Source organism: Tetrao urogallus (assembly GCF_951394365.1).
Source record: "Tetrao urogallus genome assembly, chromosome: 4".
NCBI classification, from domain to species: Eukaryota; Metazoa; Chordata; class Aves; order Galliformes; family Phasianidae; genus Tetrao; species Tetrao urogallus.
In genome coordinates this window covers 27,113,565-27,134,990 of record NC_136817.1, presented here as the reverse complement: position 1 = coordinate 27,134,990, position 21,426 = coordinate 27,113,565, and the positions used below count along the sequence as shown (strand labels likewise).

The window sequence follows — 21,426 nt, the reverse complement described above, 5'->3', positions numbered from 1 at the left end:
TTAAAATAACTGTATCTATACATTGAAGTGTGTCACCATCAACCTTCTAATACTTCATAAACCACATACTGAGAAAGAGGAGCTGTCCAACCTAACGTGTCAAAAATACCAGTTTCAAGTAATTCTCTGAATCATACCTCCTGATATTCTTTATACTGCATATCAACCAGGTCTCGAACCACTGCTATGTGAGTAAACATCCATTGGGAAATTTCCTAATAGAAAGATAAGGAGATGGACAGATTTAGACTTCATAGAAGCAAGTTATGGAAAAGCTATAAATGAATAACCATTACTTGCTCACAAAAACTATCTGCTTAAAAAATGATTTGGACTAATTTTAAACTACTGCATGCAACTGTATTTTCAAGGCTGTTTTATGGTTTTGCTTTCTATGAGTGTTTTCGTGGTTTTCTTTGTTTTTACAGCAACAAACTCATGTACAGGGATACCATTTAAGAGAAGAGGGCAAACACTTGCTAAGAATTGAAAGTACGTGACTGATGGTACAGAACATTCCCAAATAGCTAAAAGAGGCAATAGATGAGAAATATTACTACTATTCTCCATTTTCTAGTAATATTTTATAGATGCTGACCAAATTTGATGGAAACCCTGACAGCATCTGCCATACTGTACTGAAAAACACCTGCTTTCACACTGCTTCCTGTAATGGCAAGTCTGGTAACAGATGTTCTCTGCTGAGCTTGGGGATTTCTTCATTTTCACTTTAATGTGTGTGCCTGTTTACCAGGAAAAGGACTGACAACGCTGAGCATTCCTTATTAAATCAAAGCCAGTCTATAGCTCCCAGATGAGCAAGTGAACTGGCAAGCTTCTTTTCCATTCACACAGGGCACAACTCCTGATGAAGTCAATAGACGTTACACATTTCCTTATGGCAGGAACACATCTGCCTCCCATGATTTGATGTCTCCTCACTATTTCATGTGCTTATTACAATACGAACTCAATCCTCCAAAACTTTCATAACCCTCTTTCCTTTGTTTTCTATGTCCCAAATACTTTATACGAACTCTTTACAATGCTTCATCAGGTTGTGTCCTAGTGAGAGTACAGTTTTCTCCACTAGTCTTCTTCGCTTTTTAGACAAGCAACAACCTTGACATCCATTACAAAATGCTGCGATAAACTGAATTTAAGACCCAGTTAACCAGAGAGCTTAACTCTCAACTTGCTGTTCCAATACACCTGCTGGATTAAGCCACACAAAAGCAAGAAAGGACAGTCTCACTAATCAGCAATGGGAAAGCCAAGCACAATTTATCACCTTACACCCTAAGAGACTCTTTATATTGCAGTATTTACCATATACTACAAACATATAATGCTGGATTTGAGACTGCATTTTATGAAGCAAAATTACCTGCGTAGAGAGATTGTGTTTGTTGAGTCCACTCTCCTTCCGGTTTCTCCTAGAACCTGTTAGTTTAGAGAGGCCAAACCCACTGCTGACTCGTGAAAGCTTGGACTGTGTGCTTGGAACCAAGGCCTCCCCTCTACTGATGCACTTCTTCTCGTGGGCTGAAAAACAAGGATTTTATGTGTTGGGGTATTTTCGTCGTTGCTGTCACTGGCATTTCACTAAATAGAGTAAAAGTCTCCATTGCTCTCAAAAACTTTGTGCGCTTGTCTGAGTAGTGTGTTGCTTTGTTATTTTTAAAGGGAGAAGTTGATTTGTTGTTGCTATTGTTGCTGTAGCATTGCTGCTGTTTTTCTAAAAGAAGAGATTCTCAAGTGAAACGTTGGTATTTTTTGCACTTAAAAGGATTAATGGATTAACTTGATTAACAGGTCTGTGACTCCTTTAATCACTTATCAAAATCAAGGTCTTATGAGCTGTAAGTTGTTACCTACTCCTCCCTCCAAATACCAACTAGTTTCAGTCATGCTGAATTACGTTCGTTAAAGACCAAATGGATATTCCAAGGAAGGGAGACAGTATCTGTAGAAATCCAATTCTGAGGAAGGTCCAACAGATCATCCCAAGCAGTGTTCATGGTAAGGCAAATAAGTGAACCAGCCCACCACCACCGCAATCCATAAGGTACTCTTTGGTATATGCTTGCACAGTAAAACAAGAAGCCATTAGGATCTGCAAAAGCATTGAATATAGGTCCCATGTATGGACCTTGTTCAAGTTTTTCCTATACCCAGTGCTGTTTCTGAATCAGAGATACTAAACTTTACTAATAATAAGTATTTGCCAACACAAAAAAGTAGGCCCATATCAAATCATCCAATGCATGTGGTTCACTATGGGGAAAGCTAGCACTCAGAATAGATCTTCAGCTGCACTTACCCAAATGATTTTGCCAACACTTTAAACTTGCTTCCTCAATTAAAGGTCTTGCAACAGTTATATCCACTTGGCCACGGTCATTGACAGGCAGCGTCACTTTAAAAACTTCTTCTAAAATCTGTTTTTTACTGTGAATCAGCTCTGTCCACACTCTGTTTATGGCTTTTAAAAGAAGCTGGCGACCTGCAGCAGTACAAGACCACAAACAGCAAGTTCTCTACACTGCTTACTGAACTGGTACTTGTACAGTAGATTGAATAAACTAAGCAATTTCACTCAAGGTTTTTCCCTTCTTTCTTGATTTCTGAAATGCCTTTTACTAGACTTATTTGTCATTCATATACTGTTAGATAGTATCTAGAGATCGATTTTGAAGTTTTCCTCTGTGAATCTGAAACCTCAGCTCCAATTATTTGTGATTTCTCTCCTACACTCATGCAAACATTAACAAAATAAGATTAAAAAGTTTACAGATTACACATTTGTATGCACAAAGTTTCATATATATACAAATTACTTTTTTTTTGTCTGTATTAATACACATGCATAAATATTAACATATAAAAAGATCAAAACCACAATCCTTTTTCTTCACAGACAGTTCATAAATTCCCCCATGAGAGAATGATCCTAATGAAATTTTACACCTTATATCAGTTACGTCTTAGCCGTGCTCTTGTAAAATTCAGCTGATAGAGAAGCACAGTGCATACTTGAAATGAGACATTTACACTGCACTCAATTTAGCACATATAAAGTGGCATCTCTAATACTAGTGCACATCCAGCAAAAAATGAGGACCACTTGCTATTTTTACCAAATAGTTCTCATCCCGATTATGTCTGCCTTGGTGTTCAAAGTGTTTTCAAGGTTTTTCTTTGTTGTTCTTAAACATACACACTCTCCTGTCCAAAGAGTAACGGGAGTAAAAGACTACTGATGACAATAAAGAAGCAGCATTAGCAGACATCCGTGGCTTGATCACTTGAGATTACCTTCACTGACATCTTGATTGTAGACTCCGTCTGGTTCTATATCTGAAGGGATCATAATGTGCCATGTTGTCATCCTGGCTTCTGCTTCCAATCCAAACCCATCAACATTGCTACAAATACACAGTGAATTAACAACCAGAAAAAAATACAAACTAAAACCTTTGATTTCCAATGATTGAAGCGCAAAGATGTGTGCTGCTATGGGAACTCATTGAATCCACCTGAGTTCTGAGGATATACAGTCACAAGGAGAACTGAATGTTTTTGAAAGAGGATATGATATGAACAGTGATATTACTAAAGGAAGCAGTAATTATTAAAGAAACACAGTGTGGCCAAGGCCATCAGTGGAGAACATTAGAGTTTATGATGATGATACTTCCCAAATGACTTTGGATAAAACTCAAGTCCCACAACTTTTTGGAAAGAAAAATGGAAATGCTAGTCAGGCATTTGGAGTAAAGACGACAACGGGTGTTATCAGCTCATGACACATCCACCTAGTTTTATTCCTGAGTAGGCTTATTCAAACATCCAAATTAATAAGACAAAAAATACATATTAAATGACTTTTTAGACAGCAAATCTAGTGACAGATCCCTCTGTCAAATACTTAGCACCGGCTTTTCTTTCTGCCTTGAAAACACATAATAGTGTCAAAGCATAATAACAAAACAGTTAGATGTCTATTATTTTAGAATACCTCTGCAAGAAAAAGTGAGACTATTCCTGAGCTCTTCAAATATCATTTCATTTAAATGAATTACTTCATTTTCCTTGCATTTCACTGGCTTTAAGGTTACAAATTGTCATCAACATTTTGCTTACTTGATTCCAAGGCAAATAAATTTCTGAGATGCTTACCTTCCCACATGCAGATTAATCAAGCAGTGAGCTAGACAGCTGATGAACTCTTGATCATGATTTCCAGGTCCCAAAATTAAGTTTCTGTTCACAGTGAGGACCCTCAAAGAATCAAGGAGAGCCACTTGCTGAGGAACAGTTTTGTGTGCTCTTGAGAACTGATATAAGATAGTTCTGTTCAGGCAGTGATAAATAGCATCCAGCGATAGTCCCTGAGATCTTCTTTTTGACTGATGGTAAAACAAGAAATAAAACAAAAAACATATCATCAGATGGGAGCACTTAATTCGATTCACAGGTAGATAATCTTCCCACGTGTTGATTCATGCTGCTGCTCCAATATCAGTAGCATCAGTTCCAGTGATCTCAAGAGCCAACATGATGTCAATATGTGATAATACATTTAAGATTTCAACACCTACAATTAAGATTTCAACAGACTACTGTTATTTTCTCTGATTTCCAAAAGCATTAGTAATCAACAGTTTCCAAGAAAAGAGGAGGAGAAGACTTTCAAAATATTTTCCAAGGTAAATTTAGGAAGCTTTCTGAGAATTTCAAAAACACAATTTCATCTGAAAGTAGTTTTAACTCAACCGCTCCATAATAATGTACTGCACACTAACAAGATTCACTAGAAAAGCTCAGAGAAAAATGAAAGAAAAAACACTTCTGTGCTGACTGGAGACAGTCCAGTAGCATGTAAACAATTAAAAACTTCTTTGAGTCTTATCTATCCAGGCTGCACAATTACCCTGCAACAGGCCTCATCCAAACAGTATTCAGTCTGCTCAGAATTGTCACTCCGTAGATTTTAATTTCAATTGTGAAAATGGCTTTTCAAGTGAGCTAATAAGAGAACACTGTTACCTGTGCAATTAGCTGGATTATGAATTCCACAAGAAGTTTGGATTCTTTGTTGAACATGCCCTGCCAAAGCTTATCTACCACACGCTGTGTAAAATAAAACACGTTGTTCACCAGGACTTGGTAGCTTCCTCCACTTGTTATGGGCAGAGACGCATCTTCACCTAGGCAACAGCACATCAAAGCTTTCTTCATTAAAAAAGAATAAATATGAATACATACACTGACATTAGCTTGCGTTTGTGCTTTCTGGACTTCTGTAAAGGAGAAGCAGAGACTCGGATAAGTCAAACAAAAGCTAAAAGTTAGTGGCTTACCTACGCTGAACACACAAGTGGTTGTTTGAAATCGACAGTGAGATAGCCAAAATGATAAGGCAGGGCATACACTAAACTCCCACAGCAATCCTAGAAAATCCAGCATCCAGCATTACACTTCCCTGTCCTACCACGGCTATCTAAAATGAAAAGAACTGATATGGAATTACAACCCAGCATGCTTACTGGAACAGACCAGATGGTGCCAAAAAAAAACCCCAAAACAACAAAAACAACAGAGTAAAATACAAAAATCACTATGGATATTGCTGGTGGTCCATTCTTACAGGTGGGAGAGGTATGTTAACCAGTAACACTCCATTCCCTAAGTTTCCTTTCTGTATCAATGTCTGACAGTAGACTAAAACACCACCCAAGACTCTATTCAAGATAGTCTGTTGTTGCAGTTCAGTTGATTCCATCACCAGCCACAGATGCTGCATGAAGTCATAATACGGAATACCAATAAAACCAGGACAACCATACTTCATATGCGGGTACACTCAATCTCCAATTTGAGAATATTCACTTGGATCACCACTTTCACAAAATGATGCCATAAAACTCCAGTGCATTCCAATTCCACAGAACAAATGGTGCAATGACCCTGAGCTACCTAATATATTCCAGCAAATAAATTAATCTCACATACCACACTGCCACAAAAAAAATACATAACTGAAACTATGCCTGAACAACTAAGAAGATGTGAATTCTTCTGCCAAGTTGTTTACTTTATTTCAACATCAAGACCACGACACTTACTGAAAAAAAAAAATCTTTCAGGGAATACAGGTTTCAAAAACAAATGGTTATGTAGGTTCTCTGTCTGGGACAGAAATAGAAATTCCTTGTAAAAGATTGCTACAGCCTAAGGTGATTCAATGATCTCAGCAGGACACACATCCAGAATCTCCTGACACGGTTTCTCATAAATAATCTAATTCAGAGACAAACGAATATACCCAAAGGCATATATATATTCCAGAGTCCATAGGAAATGATACTCCTGTGATTCTGAGGCACCACATTAATGCATGGTGCTCCCTTTCATTTGATTTGCATGTGTGCAGAAATGCCTATAGCTTTTTAAAAATTATTTGCTTTTTTAGAAATAAAAGTAACTTAAAAAAACATGAGATAATAAGTGATACCAGCTGGCATCACTGCTCCCTCACTGCACTTTGCTAAAGAAAGCTGGGAGTTGATGGGAATCAGTTGCATATGTCCATCAGCAAGTGCCAATTTTGCTGGCAATTCGCTTACATTTATTAATTTGTTGCCCCAGCTGCACACACAGCAACTGATCGCATCTTACGCGGAAGAAGTTGGCCATAGCTCTGAAGAAAGAACATCTAGGAAACCAAAGTTTTGCTCCTGGTCTACATAAAGTGCCTAGAAGGGCAGAAGACTCTTTGGATAACCTGACTCAGAGTGTCACGTAAATGATTCTGGAATTATTTGATATACCACACTCAGATAAAGAAAAACTTGCTGTAGCAAAAGAAAGGGAGAGGCTTTACAAGTTTATCTAATAAAAAAAAGTATGCTGTCCCATGACATCTGGGATTAAGGCAGAGCAGATCAGTAGCTCCTGACAAGTCCTTGAAAACCAGCTGCACACTTGACCAGTGATATTCCTACAGACATGATTTTCTATACACACGCTCTGCTAGGACAGTCCAACCTACAGACACACGTTACAAGCTTTGCAAACTCTTCCTTTGCATTTTTTGGGGGGATGATTCAATCCCCAGCGGGATTTCTGGGGGTACTGCTATAATAGGAGGAAAAAAAATATATAAAAAAATAAAAATAATAATAATAAGCTAACAAAATTCCAGAATATCTGCCAAGGCAAGAAGAACAAGATAGATGATGCTGGGATAGCAAGGACCAGTTTTATATTGTTTTGACAGGACTGCAATTTGGCTGGCTTACATACCCAAAAGATTCATCCTCCATAGCTTCTTTGTATAACTTCAGTTTTACAGCTTTGGCACAATCAAGATCAAGAGGGAATGTAAAAGTTCAGCAATACCATTTACGCATCAAAGGAAAGAAAAGGGCAGAAGAAGAATATCGAACTCAGGATTTTTCTATGATTCTAAAAGGGAGATGAAGGCATTCAATTTGTAACAGATGAGAACGTTAATTAAAAAAAATAATTTTTAAAAATCGTGAACATTCCCTTAAGTGACTCAGCTTGAGAATTAAACATAGTTATATTACCTAATAAAACATCGGCTGCAAGTAAGTGGTCCATCACGCTATCCAAAACATAGGTCTGAAACTCCTTCTGCTGCGTTCGTGTCGATCTTTCAGGGGAAGCCTGATTCAAGAAATGCAATGAAAACATAATGAATATCTCTGAGGGAACCAAAAGGGAGAAAGGGTGTTCTAGGTGAATTTTTGCTTTCCCTATCTCATAAGCTTTATCTAAAAACTTAGGAATGGACATCAAATACACAACAACTGTATGCAATTTTACAGAGTGAGCAGTGCTCCAATTTAAATCCATTAAATGCATCTTCTGCCAATACACCAATGCATCTTCTATTTCTTCCATAATAGGAAATGGAAAAGAGCACACTCCTAAAACACACACCAATTTGTAACCAAACATATGGTTCAGCTGGGATCTCCTCAGTTCACATAATGACTCCATTCTGAACACAAAGACAGATCAAACGTCTAAATTCACCATCACTTCTATGTGGGCTTTTGCGTACCACAACATCAGCCTTGATATAGTCACAGAATAGATGGATGCACCAAATCTTTATTTCCTTTGCACTCCATGAAGCTCGTGGAGCAGGTCCAGAGGACAGCCATTAAGGTGATCAGAGGGCTGGAACAGCTCTCCTATGAGGAAAGGTTGAGGGAACTGGGCTTGTTTAGCCTGGAGAAGAGAAGGCTCCAGGGAGACCTCATTGTGGCCTTCCAGTTCTTGAAGGGAGCGTATAAACAGGAGGGGGAATGGCTGTTTACGGGGTGGACAGTGATAGGACAAGGGGGAACGGTTTTAAACTGAGACAGGGGAGGCTTAGGTTAGATATTAGGAGGAAGTTTTTCACACAGAGAGCGGTGACACACTGGAACAGGTTGCTCAAGGAGGTTGGAGGCACTCAAGGCCAGGCTGGATGTGGCTCTGGGCAGCCTGGTCTAGTGACTGGTGACCCTGCACATAGCAGAGGGGTGGAAACTAGATGATCATTGTGGTCCTTTTTAACCCAGGCCATTCTAGGATTCTATGACTCAAAGGAAAAAATATCATCACCTCATGGTGCTCCAGAACATATCATCATATCTACTAAATGCTTCACTCAGAATTCCACTGTTTTTTAGCGCTATTTAATTGAGCCTGCTTCATTTTGCACTCTAGAAGCTTAGCAGTGTGTGCATATCCTGCACTCTCTCTTTATGAGGGACTAGGAACAAACATGGCCAAGTTGTAACAGATTAAAACAGCAGCAAAGTAATCAGAATGGATTGACGTGACCTCAAATACTCGTCCTGATATTTATGTAAAGCTGCACCTCTTGACAATTTATTTTTTGCTTTGTAACAGCAAAGAGATGACCAGCTATTTCAGGAAATGTGTTAGGGGATCATGTAAGCACAACCCAAAATTCCAGCAACTGCTGAAGCAATCAGGGACACAGCAGCACAGGATGAGGGTAACAAGTAGTTAGGGACCGAGGGAGAATGTGAACTAAATGTTTCAAAATACACCATGTGAAGATGACATGGATACATCAGAGCAGTTAAACTCCTCATTGCCTGCCTAACCATTAACAGAAGGCTGCTTTGCACAGCTGTCACAAACCTGAACAGAGAATTCTGAAAGAAGAAAACACAGTTACTCTGAATTTTTATAGCATATGGCACCAGATGTCCTGCCACTTTTTTTCCCTTTTATCTAATATGAATAAAATATAGTACTTAATATTTCTTGAGGGATTTGTAAGGATTTTTTATCTTGAGCAATAGCAATACAGTCGTCACAGGCTAACAGATGTATAACAAATTAATCATACTCTGTAAGAATAGAATTAAAGAAAAGCTATGCAACTCATGCTGCACTGCTAAGTATCTACTGCTGCAAGCCAATTCCTGCATCACCAGATAAAAGGAGTTACTGGCTCAGATGACAAAATGAGGTCTAAGGAGAGCACAAAATAGGAACAAAACCTTGACACAGTGTGCTCAGTTACATGTGTGGAAGCTAACAGAGCCATTTGACTGGCCAAATTAAAGCTAAGGAGTCCACAAACAAAACTGATAGTAGGGGAGAAGTGAACATAGCAAGAAAAGATTCCATAAATAGCATGAAGATTTTTTGCTCAGGCATTTAAGGGTGTCTCTAACATATGTAAATGCTAGGGTAAGGAAATAAAACCAAGAAGACATTGAAAGGGAGAGGCTGTAAGAACAATTTTTGAGACAGTAATATTCTTTTGCTGCATCTCTTATTTAATGGCAATTTTCAAGATTCTACTGAATGCCAGACAAAGGTAAAGAGAAACACTGAGGGAAAAAAAAACATTACACTAAGTCAAAATTAACTTCACCTCTAGCAGAAGATCCACTAGTGGAGTCTGTTTGCTGGCTGGTGTGAGACACAAATTGTCAATTATCAGCACACGCATGAAGTCAAACACAAACTTCTTGGCAGGATGATTCGTTAGGTATGTCTTGGTGCCAACATTGCAGTATTCTGACTGGCTCCTGTTCATGCCAGAATCAGCTGCAAAGGCTTTGAACTCTTCAGCTGGGGAGCCAACCTCATCATCAAGATCAGTGACCTGTGAAAAGCAGCACGTCAAAGCTCCTGAGCTGAGCAAATTAACAGCAGTCATTCCACTCCTCTATCCTCCACTTGCCATTTCAAGGCTATACACTTCAAATCTAGTTTCCTAACAACTCTTTTTTATTTATTTATTTTTTTTCCCCCAAGATTATTGTGTTCAGGATCAGGTCCAACAGGCAAGGATCCAAATTCTAGATTCTGATTGCCATGGAAAAAAAAGGCATGAATTAGCTGAGCTAGAGGCCACAATTCATATGGAAAATATCTATGAACAAGAATTCCTTGGCTAACTTCTAAATACTTTGCAAAAATGGATATTCTCACTGAAAAAAAAGAAAAAAAAAGAAAAAAAAGCCTAAAGGTTTTGAAAAAGTTAGTAACTAAAGAATTAAAGGCACTTTGCACTGAAAGTACTTAAAAATGAGAGATGCAAAGCTCTTCTATATAGGTGAATGCCAAGTCAGCATTACCAGAACTCCTAGTATCTACTTCAAGTTAAAGGAAAAATAAATAATCTGTATATTGTTATTAGGTTCAGCAACATGTACATGTAAATATTTTGCCATATTCTAGTTATTGCATTTGCCAACATGTAACCTAATTACCCTTCCATGTACATAGTGCAATTACTTTTGAATGTCAGCTAACAATAACACAATTTATAAATAACAACTAGCTCAGTGAATACATAAATTAATACCTTGCAATATTTTCTGCTTCAGGCAGCTATGCAATAAAAGCTGGATTCACACACTATCCTAGCTAGAGCTCAGCAGTTCCAGGTAAGATTAGAATATTGTTTTGTGGTTCAGCCACAGGAAAAAGTGGGGGGGAAGAAGCAGTTTAAGATTCTAGCACATTCTCCAGAATGGAAAGGAGAAAGAGAAGCCGAGTCAGCCTTTTTCCTATTGTAAATCTGAGTTAACTTGATTCTTGTATGTGAGAGAACCAGCCCACTAGAAAACAAATAAGTAGTGTATGTTATTACCCCAGAAACGAAGCTTCAGTACCTGCCTTTTGGTTCAGCATACATCCCTCTCATTTTCAAAATGTAGATACAAATTTTCCAGTCCAGTCTTTAAAACCATCAATTTCTGCACGGCAAGCAGAGCTTTATCTTCATGAGATTTCTAATCAATAAAACCTCAAAAAGTGCATTTGTGGGAAAAAGAACAGAAAATCCAACTCACTGAATTTCCTACCATCTCAGAGTAAGGTCGTATGTTGAAAGGAAATACGGTTGCTGCCAGTGCACACAGGAACTCTGGGCTCATCCACAAGGAAACAAGGTCTGGCACATTGTGATACAAATAGCGAAAGAATTGCATCAAGGTGACGGGATATTCTCGAAGCCAGGAGCCTTCCTCCTCAGACTGCCAGGGCTGGGTTGAAAAACAAACAGCACGTTAATGCAGATGAAGCTATTTGAGGAATACTCCCGTTAGAGAAGAGCTGTGGGAGGAGGAATAGTGTGGCCAGAGATGGTGTGAAATGCATCAAAAGTGGTCAAATACTTGTTTAAATAGAGCAGAAACGTGTGACCAAACACGACAGTGTCAGAAAACAGATCTAGACCATGTCAGATGTGTTAGAGCATGTGTCAGAACAGACAACCAAACAGGGGTCCAGAGGACATGACTGAAGACACAGTGTCCAGACACATGAATCAATGTCTGATCAAATATGAGACAGAACAGGTGCCTGAGAACCTCACTAAACTGTGAGGAATGAGGCACCACATGTGACAAAACACTTGGCTGCTGAGCAGGGCACAGAATGATGAACACCTGACCCCAACATGTGACCAAGCATATGAACACGCAAGCCTGACACACCAACTCATAACAGGAACGTGTGCTCTAGCAGGTCGCCAGGCCATGTTTTCTGGATATGTGTGCTGGTCATATCTGGACAAGCCAACACATGTGAAACATGCAGCCAACACTTCCCAGTGCATATTACAAACATGTCCCCTGCTTGGTCATTACACCTGCTTTACATGTATTTCACAAGATCCTTTTCAGCAAATAAATGCTTTAGGCCCCAGTTTCAAACAAAAGTTTCCCACTAAGAAACCAACTTTCGCTACTATTGACATTAGATTCAGAAATGAAAAGAACACATTTTTCTGGCAATAAGTTCACTTCCTCTAGTATGTGGCTATTAATAGTCAGGGGACTTCTCTGCAAATGGAAGCTTCACACACAAAATCAGCAACTATCAGAGCTCTGAACAGATGGACTGGAAAGTCTCAAACATACTGCCATGATGCTAAGCAGGAAAAAAAAATCCGTTATCTCTGCCAAGGGCATTCTATCCTTCTGCTTCCTGGTTTTGCTTTATTTGCAGCAAAATGCAAAGCTTAGCCTTTTTGTGAAAAAGCAATGCTGATTTTACAGCCACTAATATTGCTACAGGTAACAAGAAACAAAACAAAACAGAATAACCCAATGACAGTGATGGATTTTATGCAACATTATGAGCTTAAATGCTGGCTGGTTTGTCATGACACTAAAACTTCACCTTTCCAATTTGTTTTTTGACCATATGGTGGACTCAAGCAATTTTGTACGTTCAAATAAATGTGAAAGACTTATGCTTACTGAATTCAGCATGCTCCTCAGCATTCCCAACAGCAAGAAGGCAGCTTCTGTGCAAACACTATGTACTGAAGAGGTAACAGTGCCACAAGAGGCAGGAACTCCAAATATGAATGTCCAGATAGAATCTAAGTCAAACTAAAAGAGGTAAAAGAAGAGAAAGACATAAAATAAACCCTTTCTGCAGTGCAATTCGATACTACTTTTTATTATATATATGACATTCATTTGACAATATCTAAATAATAAAGGTTACAGAATATAAAAAGATAAATCCCTCAGAAATTCGTAGGGAGATCACGTGTCGTGAGACACTGAAGAAAATTCTTTCCAACCACAGAGCAACATAATTGCAGCTCCCTCCTTCTCTATACATTAACATCTTCTGAAATGAGACATGCCAGCACAAATGATGCACATTCACTCATTTTACTTCAGGATATCTAGCAGCAAAACTAAGTGTCCCACAGAAGAAACAAAACATGAACAAAGCAAATATACCAAGATGCATTTTCCAGTAATAAATTTTAAAAAAGCATTTAAAAATAAATAGAAAAATGACAAACTGCCCAACCTAGCATTAAGAGCTCCACTGCCAGACATTTCAGATAGCTGCATTTCAGTTTAGCATCACTGTATTTCAACACTGTAAGCAGGAGATGAGCTTCAAACTCTGCAACACTATAGTGCTACATGTGCCATCAAGTATTCCTCTTGAGAAAACATGGGCAGAATACCTTCTGATCTGTAATTTTTACCTTCAATTTCCCATTGAGAAGTGCATGTTGGCACTCCTGGTATCTGTTCTAAATGTATACCTTGTCAACAGCAGGCTCTTCTCCACAAAAGACTACACTAAGGCTTCCTATTCGTTTACATGCAATTAAAACAGGTTAAAAATCAACCTGCTGAGAATGATAATACATTTTTCCCTTAAGAACTGTGATGTTTCCCTGAAAATATAATCTTTTTTTTTAAATAACTGTCTTGTTTTGTTTGCCACCTTGTGACCTCTCCTTACCACAATCACTCCTACTCTTCAAAAAAAGTCATACCCCATTCCATGTCAATTCGACCCCAGATCATCCAAGACAGAAAACAGCTGCAGCTCTGCTACAGCAACCTGTCTTCCACACACTCCCACCGCATCTCATCCTCCCACTCCCAACACAGCATAAAACAGGATGCGCTGCCTTTTGTATCAGCTGCAGGGGATTGGGGTGTTAATCCATTATTTTCTTTGACGACAGACAGAGAAACACTTACATCTTACTAGGTAATCCCTACCTGTGAGCCCTGCTTACATCGGCCGCTGGCGATGGGCGCACTGACCTGCAGGTTTTCGGGCAGCTCAGTGACCGGCTGCTGCAAGAAAAGGGCCATGAGGAGGAAATAGAGAGCAGGTACATTTGTGTGCTTGGGGAGAAGGGACTGCAGGACAGGGAAGCCTGGGAAGTGACACGCATCACGGTTAATCTCCCGGACTGTTGATCTTCCACCAGCACTCCTGCCAACATTGAACCCTGAGAGAAAGGAAAACACAAAAGCCAACAATGATAACAGGGAAATGCCTGCGAAGCTCACCCACACTGAAGTGTTGAACTCAGGAGGGTACCTCCCCAGAAATTTCATGCTATAAAAACAAACACTTGAATATATACATACACACTCAGATCCATAAAGATATAAATGAGGAATCCAACTAATTAAACCCTTGCCACAAACCTGCACAAATTCTATCAACGAGATTAAACAAAAATCAATCTCAGCAGGTTGCAGCAGAAATCTTGGAGTCAACGTCCTGTAATGTATTTTAAATAATACAGAGTACGAAAATTAAGGCAGTTGTATAGGTCACTGTCATTTGATTAGAAGCAATTTTTAAAATACCTCTTTGGCTACAGTGTAGCTTGGCATCAGTTCAAATGATACATACCAAAATATGAACAAAAAAAAAAAAAAAAAAGGACAACTCCACATATGCTCTTCCAATATGACTGTAAATACACTTGTATTTTAGAAAGATTATGTGACTGAAGAAATTACTGGACATTTTAAAAAACCCTGAATCAGAAACAGTCCACAGCCTAAACTGTCAATGGGTTTCAAATTTTAAGGCACGTCCATGCAAACATGAAGAAATTATTACACAGAGTACAGATCTGAGTCAGCCAAACAACAGATGCTGCAGTATGTTCACAACAAATCTTTGCATATGTAATATGTTTTTTTAAAGACCAATTGCCAAAGGTTTCCTAGTTCATTGCTGATGCAAAGAATGATCATAATACCATGAGATACATTATGGGAAGCTACCATAAAGAGACTGAATTCCCAGACAGATGATCTATGTGAAGAATGAGGTTGCACAAGGCACTCTGGCAGAATTCAAAGGGAAAAGCACAACAATGTGGACTTTATATTTCACTGTAGAATACTCAAGTATACATTTCAGGAAAAGTCCTCCTTCAAAATTAAGAACAAATTTTAACATCTATTTTCATACAATAAACCAGTTTGGAGAAGTCTTTAGTGAAGAAACAGATTATTTAGTGCTTTAACACAGAGTAGTCGTTACTTGCACAACCACCTTAGAAACGACAACTAAACTGTATTAACAGTAATCACAACTGCCCTGATCCAAGGCCAGCCCCAGCTCATGGGAAGATTGCCACTTCATTTTACTACATTTGAACAAGGGTCTAAAACAGAACACTGAAAACAGGCTATATCCTGATCAAGGATACAAAAAAAAAAAAAAAAAAAAAAAAAAAAAAAAGCCTTCAGAAAACATAAAAGAGGAAATAAAATTAAAAACATGCACAAACTTGTATAACATACATTACTTCTCTCCAAAGAGAGCCACTGTCACAGTGGTAACAGAAAAGGGGAGAAGTTATTCTTTGTGGCAACTTACCAAGCCCCTAAAATAATACTGACTTTAATATCAGGTACCATGTCTTGTTTTTCTTGAGAAACTCTATAGTAAATGCATAGCTACTTAAAATCCAGTAGTTAAGGGATGAAAAAGAAAAGGAATACTGAAGTACTCCAAAAAAAAACAAGAACAAAAAAACAAAACCATTAAATACTGCTTTCTTGGTGGTCCTGTACTGTTGTGGCAAGTGGGTGTTTATGACAAGTTGCACCTTCTGTTAAGATTTAAACTAGAATCTCCATAATTAAACTTCACAGCAAATAACTAAATGCCTTCAGCAAGCCGTGATGCAGCCTATGCTTTTCTTTTTCTCCCTTTTTAAATATTGGTGTCAAATGAAGATGATATAAAAAAGACACATTCACACAGAAATGAGCTCTGGGAGCCCTCCTGTCTCATGTTGCACCCCTTTAGAACAGTCCATACAGACTTCTGTCAGTGGAGCTGGGGCAAACCAGCTACAAACTGTAATAAATTTCAGGGAATCAGAAGGGCAAAAGAACACCTGCACTGCCCGTTTACCAGAAACTAACTTTGTTTCCGACAGCTTAGAGATAGCTTAGAATATAGCACTGGCACCTTATACTGTCCATTCTAGGTCCTGCAGGATAATGGAAAACTCTGGTAAGACTGGGTAAACAAGGCTTTAAGAACCCCCCAAAATAACCTTTAGTAGCAGCCAGGTGGCATACATGTGCCCAAAGAAGGTATTACAGCAAACTAAGCAGAGGAAAAGAAGGGCTGAGATGAAGTTGTACACACAAAAATTTCCCAGGTAGCACAAATCCAAGCTGGTAACTCTAATTTGCATAGAACTCAATTAAAAAAGCAGCACAGGTTTAACGCTGCATGATGCTGTAACTAGTACAATATTTTTTTCTGAACTGCTTGAGCGTAGCATCTTGTATGATGCCTTTCCATTCAGCTCAGATGAGCTTACCCACAGGACATAATTAGCCATACCTTGACAGTGATAAAAAACTGATTGCAGTTCAGGCTTCATGCAATACTGAACTATAACAACATCTGTGCAATGTCAACTGTGTAGAACTGCTCCCTTTTGCTTAGGAAATCTATTGTATCTCAGAAAAATAAAGGGCAACGGCACCTGACCAAAGCAGAGCAAACGGTAATAGGAAGGGTGCACCCATAAGAGAGTTTTCATACCATACCTAGCACAGTACCAATCTTATTGGTCAAGACAGAATCCGTCTGATCAAGCCAGCCTCCACCACTGAGACCTTCCTTGAATTTAATAAGGATGGACTGATTACTCAGCAGGACCACAAGAATTCGCATGGCAGCTGTAACCGTGGTGGAATGCAGATGTTCTTCCATGAACATCATAATCCAATCAAACCCCAGGGTCTTCACCAGTTCTTCACAAGCCCTAAAAAAGAGAAAAGGATCACACATTAAAGCATCCTACTAGACAGCATAAGTCAGCATCCTCCACTACACAGCAAACTTCAAGACTGAAGAAAATTCAGATCTACCCAAGCATTTCCTGCATGCTTAAGTTAGCCCACCTCTGAACAAGGAATGTTACTCTGCAACTCTAACTAAAGAGAATCCAGAGAGCAACGTCCGTTTTTGTTTAGGTAAAGGGCATGACAGAATATAGCTAACTCAGACAATTCTGACTGGGATAGGATTTCTTCAATTGCTGTTTCTGGAATGCTGACCTGAAAACATTTGTCAACCAACCGTTCTTTCTAATTTCAACTTGCTGAGTTATACAGAGACATGAAGTTTTCACAGGTATACTTTTTAATAAACTGTTTTGGTTTTATAAAATAATACTTTATCTATTTGTTTTACTAAGAAAATAGTTGTTTGGGAATATTTTAAGAAAATACTAACATGTGAGTTCCATCTGTTTACTACTATTATTATCGTAGCACAACTGGGAACATAAAACTCAAGAATCATGAACTCCGTTTCTTCCAGCCTACGCACAGTTTATTCAGCAACAGCTGTGTAAATCATTCAGCAGTTCCTATAAAATTATACCATTTAAGCAATGAATGGAGTGGGGGTCTGTGTAATTCTATCCCTTCAAATAAGAAAATATTATTCTTGCTCTATTAAGATCTTGGTACTTACTGCAAATTAACAGCTGTCTTTTCTTTGGAAGTATACAGAAGTTTCAGGAGGATATCTAAAAGCCTGTTCCGCAGTAGAATAAGATTAGCTGACACAAGCCCTCCAAAATCATCCTCAGTTCCTAGAAAGTAAGTACAAACCAAATTAAGCAAAATTAGACTTCTGGAACATGGACATTTTAAAGACTACTCATAACCTCCATACACAAGTAAACTCAATCTGTTCCTACTAGGATCAAGAGAAAGCTGTACTAAAGCACAAACAACCTGCTACACTTGATGTGGTACACACTGCTAAGTAATGCTTGGTGCTTCCATTATCTTTTCACAAAGCATTTTTTGAGCTTCGAAGGATGGATAGAAGGATACTGCATCTTTTCAGACAATTATCTAAACTTCATTAGCTAATTGGTACCTGACATGCAAAAATAAAAAAAGAATAAAATAAAATAAAAAAAAAAAAAAAAGAAAAGAAATTATTAAAGACTCACAACAGTTGGATAAACATTATGTTCCTATGGGATAAAACATAAAAAATAATAAAAGTTAAAAAAAGGATAGTTTCCAATTCCCTCAAAATGTAAGACACGGAAAGAATGATTAATCTCCTTTTCTTTCAAGTCAGATCTCTGAACTCCACTTCTGTTGAAAAACAAGCTTACTACAAAATGTACAAACAGCTCAAGATCAACTTTACTGCTATTTGTTGAATCCTTCTTACTGTACCTTGCTATGTCAAAGGAGGAACACTTTTCACAGTATTACAAAAAGGAATACTCGAGGGGAGACACGCCAAGAACAAGACATTCTGGACACATTCTGTGCCCTAGTTTTGTGCATAAGCCACAGACAAGAAATCAAAGCATCTTTGAGGCCACGGTACAGCTTAACTGATGAAGACCAGTATCCTAAAAAAACGAAATCTGATGCCCTCCACCTCACACTTCCCCCTTCACTCCTGTCCCAGAGCCATTCTACCCCATGTTTCTCCACTGCTCCAGGCAGGGAAAAAGCAACATAAACTCTGGATAACCTGGGCCAGCCCACAGTGGAAACACAGATAGGGATCTCTCCTATAGCCAAGTCATTGTTTTTTACTGATAAAAGCTGAAATGTCTTCATCTTTGAGACTGCAAAGAGAGAAAGCATTCAGTAAGGAGAGACGTGACACGCAGTGATAAATTTGCAGACTACCTAACACTGATCTTTGGGAAAAACAGACAAATAAAGCTCACTGGGAAGTAGAAATCCATCCCTGCTACTTGTTCCTGACTACCACTATATTCTCAAGGGATACAGAAACAACAGAATCTTTGGGCATCCCCTTCAGATACTAGTTCAAATCCACCATTTGCCAAGGTCATTTCTCCCAGGGGACTCTGAGCAAAACTACGACAGTGTAAGTATCTTTTCTTTAAGAAAAGGGGTAGAAATGTTCTCAAAACAATTAAACATGAGTATTATCGAAGGCTAAATATATATGCGTGCGTATATATTTTTTTTTTAAACAAAAAAAGCTGGAAGGCAGATGTACATTGCACTTCCCTCTCCCATTCACATAATAAAACAGAGATACACAATTTAAGAAGCACGTTGGAGAAACAGGACAAAGTGCAACGTTAAGTGAAGAAAAACAAAATTAGAGTGTGCTGTTTTACGCACTGCTTTGCGTGCAATACTAAGAAGCGAAGTTTCACAGCTGTCAGCCACATTATAACAAAATGATACTGCTGTACATTATAAGTATTTAACTACAAAAGAGAAACTATTACTCTTCTACTATTTCTAAGTCATGCAATAACTTACCACTGTCAAGCTTTTCTTCATTATTTATTTCCATGACTACAAACTTCTCACAGACTGCAAACGTAGGTAAAGTGGAAGAGATGAACTGTCCAAACCTTGATATACACAAAAAGAACATCATGCATTGATATGACAGATGAATCCTCACCTATCAATAATTTACACCTAACGTAAAATCAGAACACTAGTGAAAGGGCAATCTACAAAAACTTTCTCATATTTAGAAGTTGATAAAACAGCCTAAATCTGAAGTTGCTAGCCAAAAACCAAAGTCATGTACATTACTAACTGGAATCTTGGCAGACAAGTTTGCAGCTACAGGACTCAGAAAACTTGAACATTCAAGAAAAAGTGTGAAGATACCTCTGAGTTCTGGTAAAAGGAATTTCACAAGTTAAAGAAAAGAGAACAAAACATTCACCAACAATTACAGCTGAGCTAGTATTACATCAAAAAAAACCGTTCATGTAGCATAACATTTATGCCTACAGACTGAGGTGATACAACACAAGGTCACAGTTTTCAAGAACAAGATGATGATGAACTGCTCTAAGAAAGGAGATAGAATATTCCTCTTCCCCCTGGAATTAACCTCGAAAGGTCCATAGCTATTTATTCTAAGCTGTTTGATATGTTTATCTTTACTTCCAGGAAACAGAAAAGGTGATGCTGGAACACTCCAACTTGCACTGGAATTCCACAAGAATTTAAGAATTACACCTACGCTGTCTATTCTTGAACTGCTTTCTGACATTTCTGATACCTTTGACTGTACTTGACATAAGAAGCTGAAAATAAAACTGCTCATAAGAAAAAAAAAAAATCCATGTCTGGTAATACTTTATCAATTTCCATAATAATCAAATAGGAGATGAAAAAACTCAGTTAAGGAGTTCAACTAATTTAAAAACATTTCACCCAGTCTTGAATGGATGAGTTGCAACTATTAACGCAACTTTCACCAGTCTTAATTATGCAAAATAATACAATTATACATAATTACTATCATTATACCTAACAACCTTAAATATTTTTCTGTAGTGATGAATTAGAAAAAATCTTGAAATTAACCTGTTGTGAGAGAGTCATCAAAGCTGGATTTTAACCAGAAGCATCCTCATGCTCAACCTTGAGTAACAGTCAGTTGAATATAAAAGTGCTCAGCATTTCACATGAAAAATGAAGCAAGAATAGGCACCATTGTTACTTCCCTGCAAAATGCCGAGCAAGTTCTATCATTCAGTCACACCTCTTTAAATATAAACTGAATTTAATATTTAAATCAAGTTAAAAAAAGGGTTATGCCTATGCCCTCCGTCACTTCTTGAAGGACAAAATTCAGTGCAGGAACTTTCTACATTTGTTACTCCACAATGGTTTAACTGTATTTTGATCAACATCAGCAACATAAGGAAAACACCTAAGCCAGACTGAACATGGGCATGGGCTACCTGAGTAAGTCATAACTGCTGGGGAAGCCTTGAAGCAAGAAGCTCAGCACATTGCTAATTGCAGCAATAGTAGGCTGGGAGAGAGACATATCTCGAAGAGTCAAGAGCAGCCTTGGGATAAGTTGGAATTCCCTCATTAACTTCGCATTCTTTGCAGCTTCACTGAAAGAAGGAAGGAAAGGAAGTGTCAAATTAAAATCGGAGCATCCTCTACACATTATCTAATCTTGCAAGCTTCATTAGTAGGCCAGCATCAGCTCATACCTGGACTCTGTGAGAAGTTCGATGAAGTGTTCAAATAACGACAGATGAAGTTCATAGGGTGCATGAAGCCAGACCTGAAACAG

The 21,426-nt window shown here is 38.3% G+C and overlaps 1 protein-coding gene across 1 annotated transcript in view; it reads right to left on the bottom strand.

Annotated features, from left to right (window-relative positions):
* WDFY3 (WD repeat and FYVE domain containing 3) overlaps positions 1 to 21,426 on the bottom strand; it is a gene marked incomplete at both ends in the record, with an annotated part of 103,616 nt that overhangs the window by 23,224 nt on the left and 58,966 nt on the right. Inside the window, 16 exons of the mRNA XM_079534714.1 lie at positions 138 to 215; positions 1,388 to 1,545; positions 2,324 to 2,506; positions 3,319 to 3,428; positions 4,183 to 4,412; positions 5,053 to 5,213; positions 7,599 to 7,698; positions 9,941 to 10,174; positions 11,382 to 11,561; positions 12,783 to 12,917; positions 14,067 to 14,302; positions 16,890 to 17,107; positions 17,824 to 17,944; positions 19,629 to 19,723; positions 21,080 to 21,241; positions 21,344 to 21,417. Coding sequence (XP_079390840.1) covers positions 138 to 215; positions 1,388 to 1,545; positions 2,324 to 2,506; positions 3,319 to 3,428; positions 4,183 to 4,412; positions 5,053 to 5,213; positions 7,599 to 7,698; positions 9,941 to 10,174; positions 11,382 to 11,561; positions 12,783 to 12,917; positions 14,067 to 14,302; positions 16,890 to 17,107; positions 17,824 to 17,944; positions 19,629 to 19,723; positions 21,080 to 21,241; positions 21,344 to 21,417 — 2,475 coding nt within the window. The remainder of the gene's footprint in view (positions 1 to 137; positions 216 to 1,387; positions 1,546 to 2,323; positions 2,507 to 3,318; positions 3,429 to 4,182; positions 4,413 to 5,052; positions 5,214 to 7,598; positions 7,699 to 9,940; positions 10,175 to 11,381; positions 11,562 to 12,782; positions 12,918 to 14,066; positions 14,303 to 16,889; positions 17,108 to 17,823; positions 17,945 to 19,628; positions 19,724 to 21,079; positions 21,242 to 21,343; positions 21,418 to 21,426) is intronic.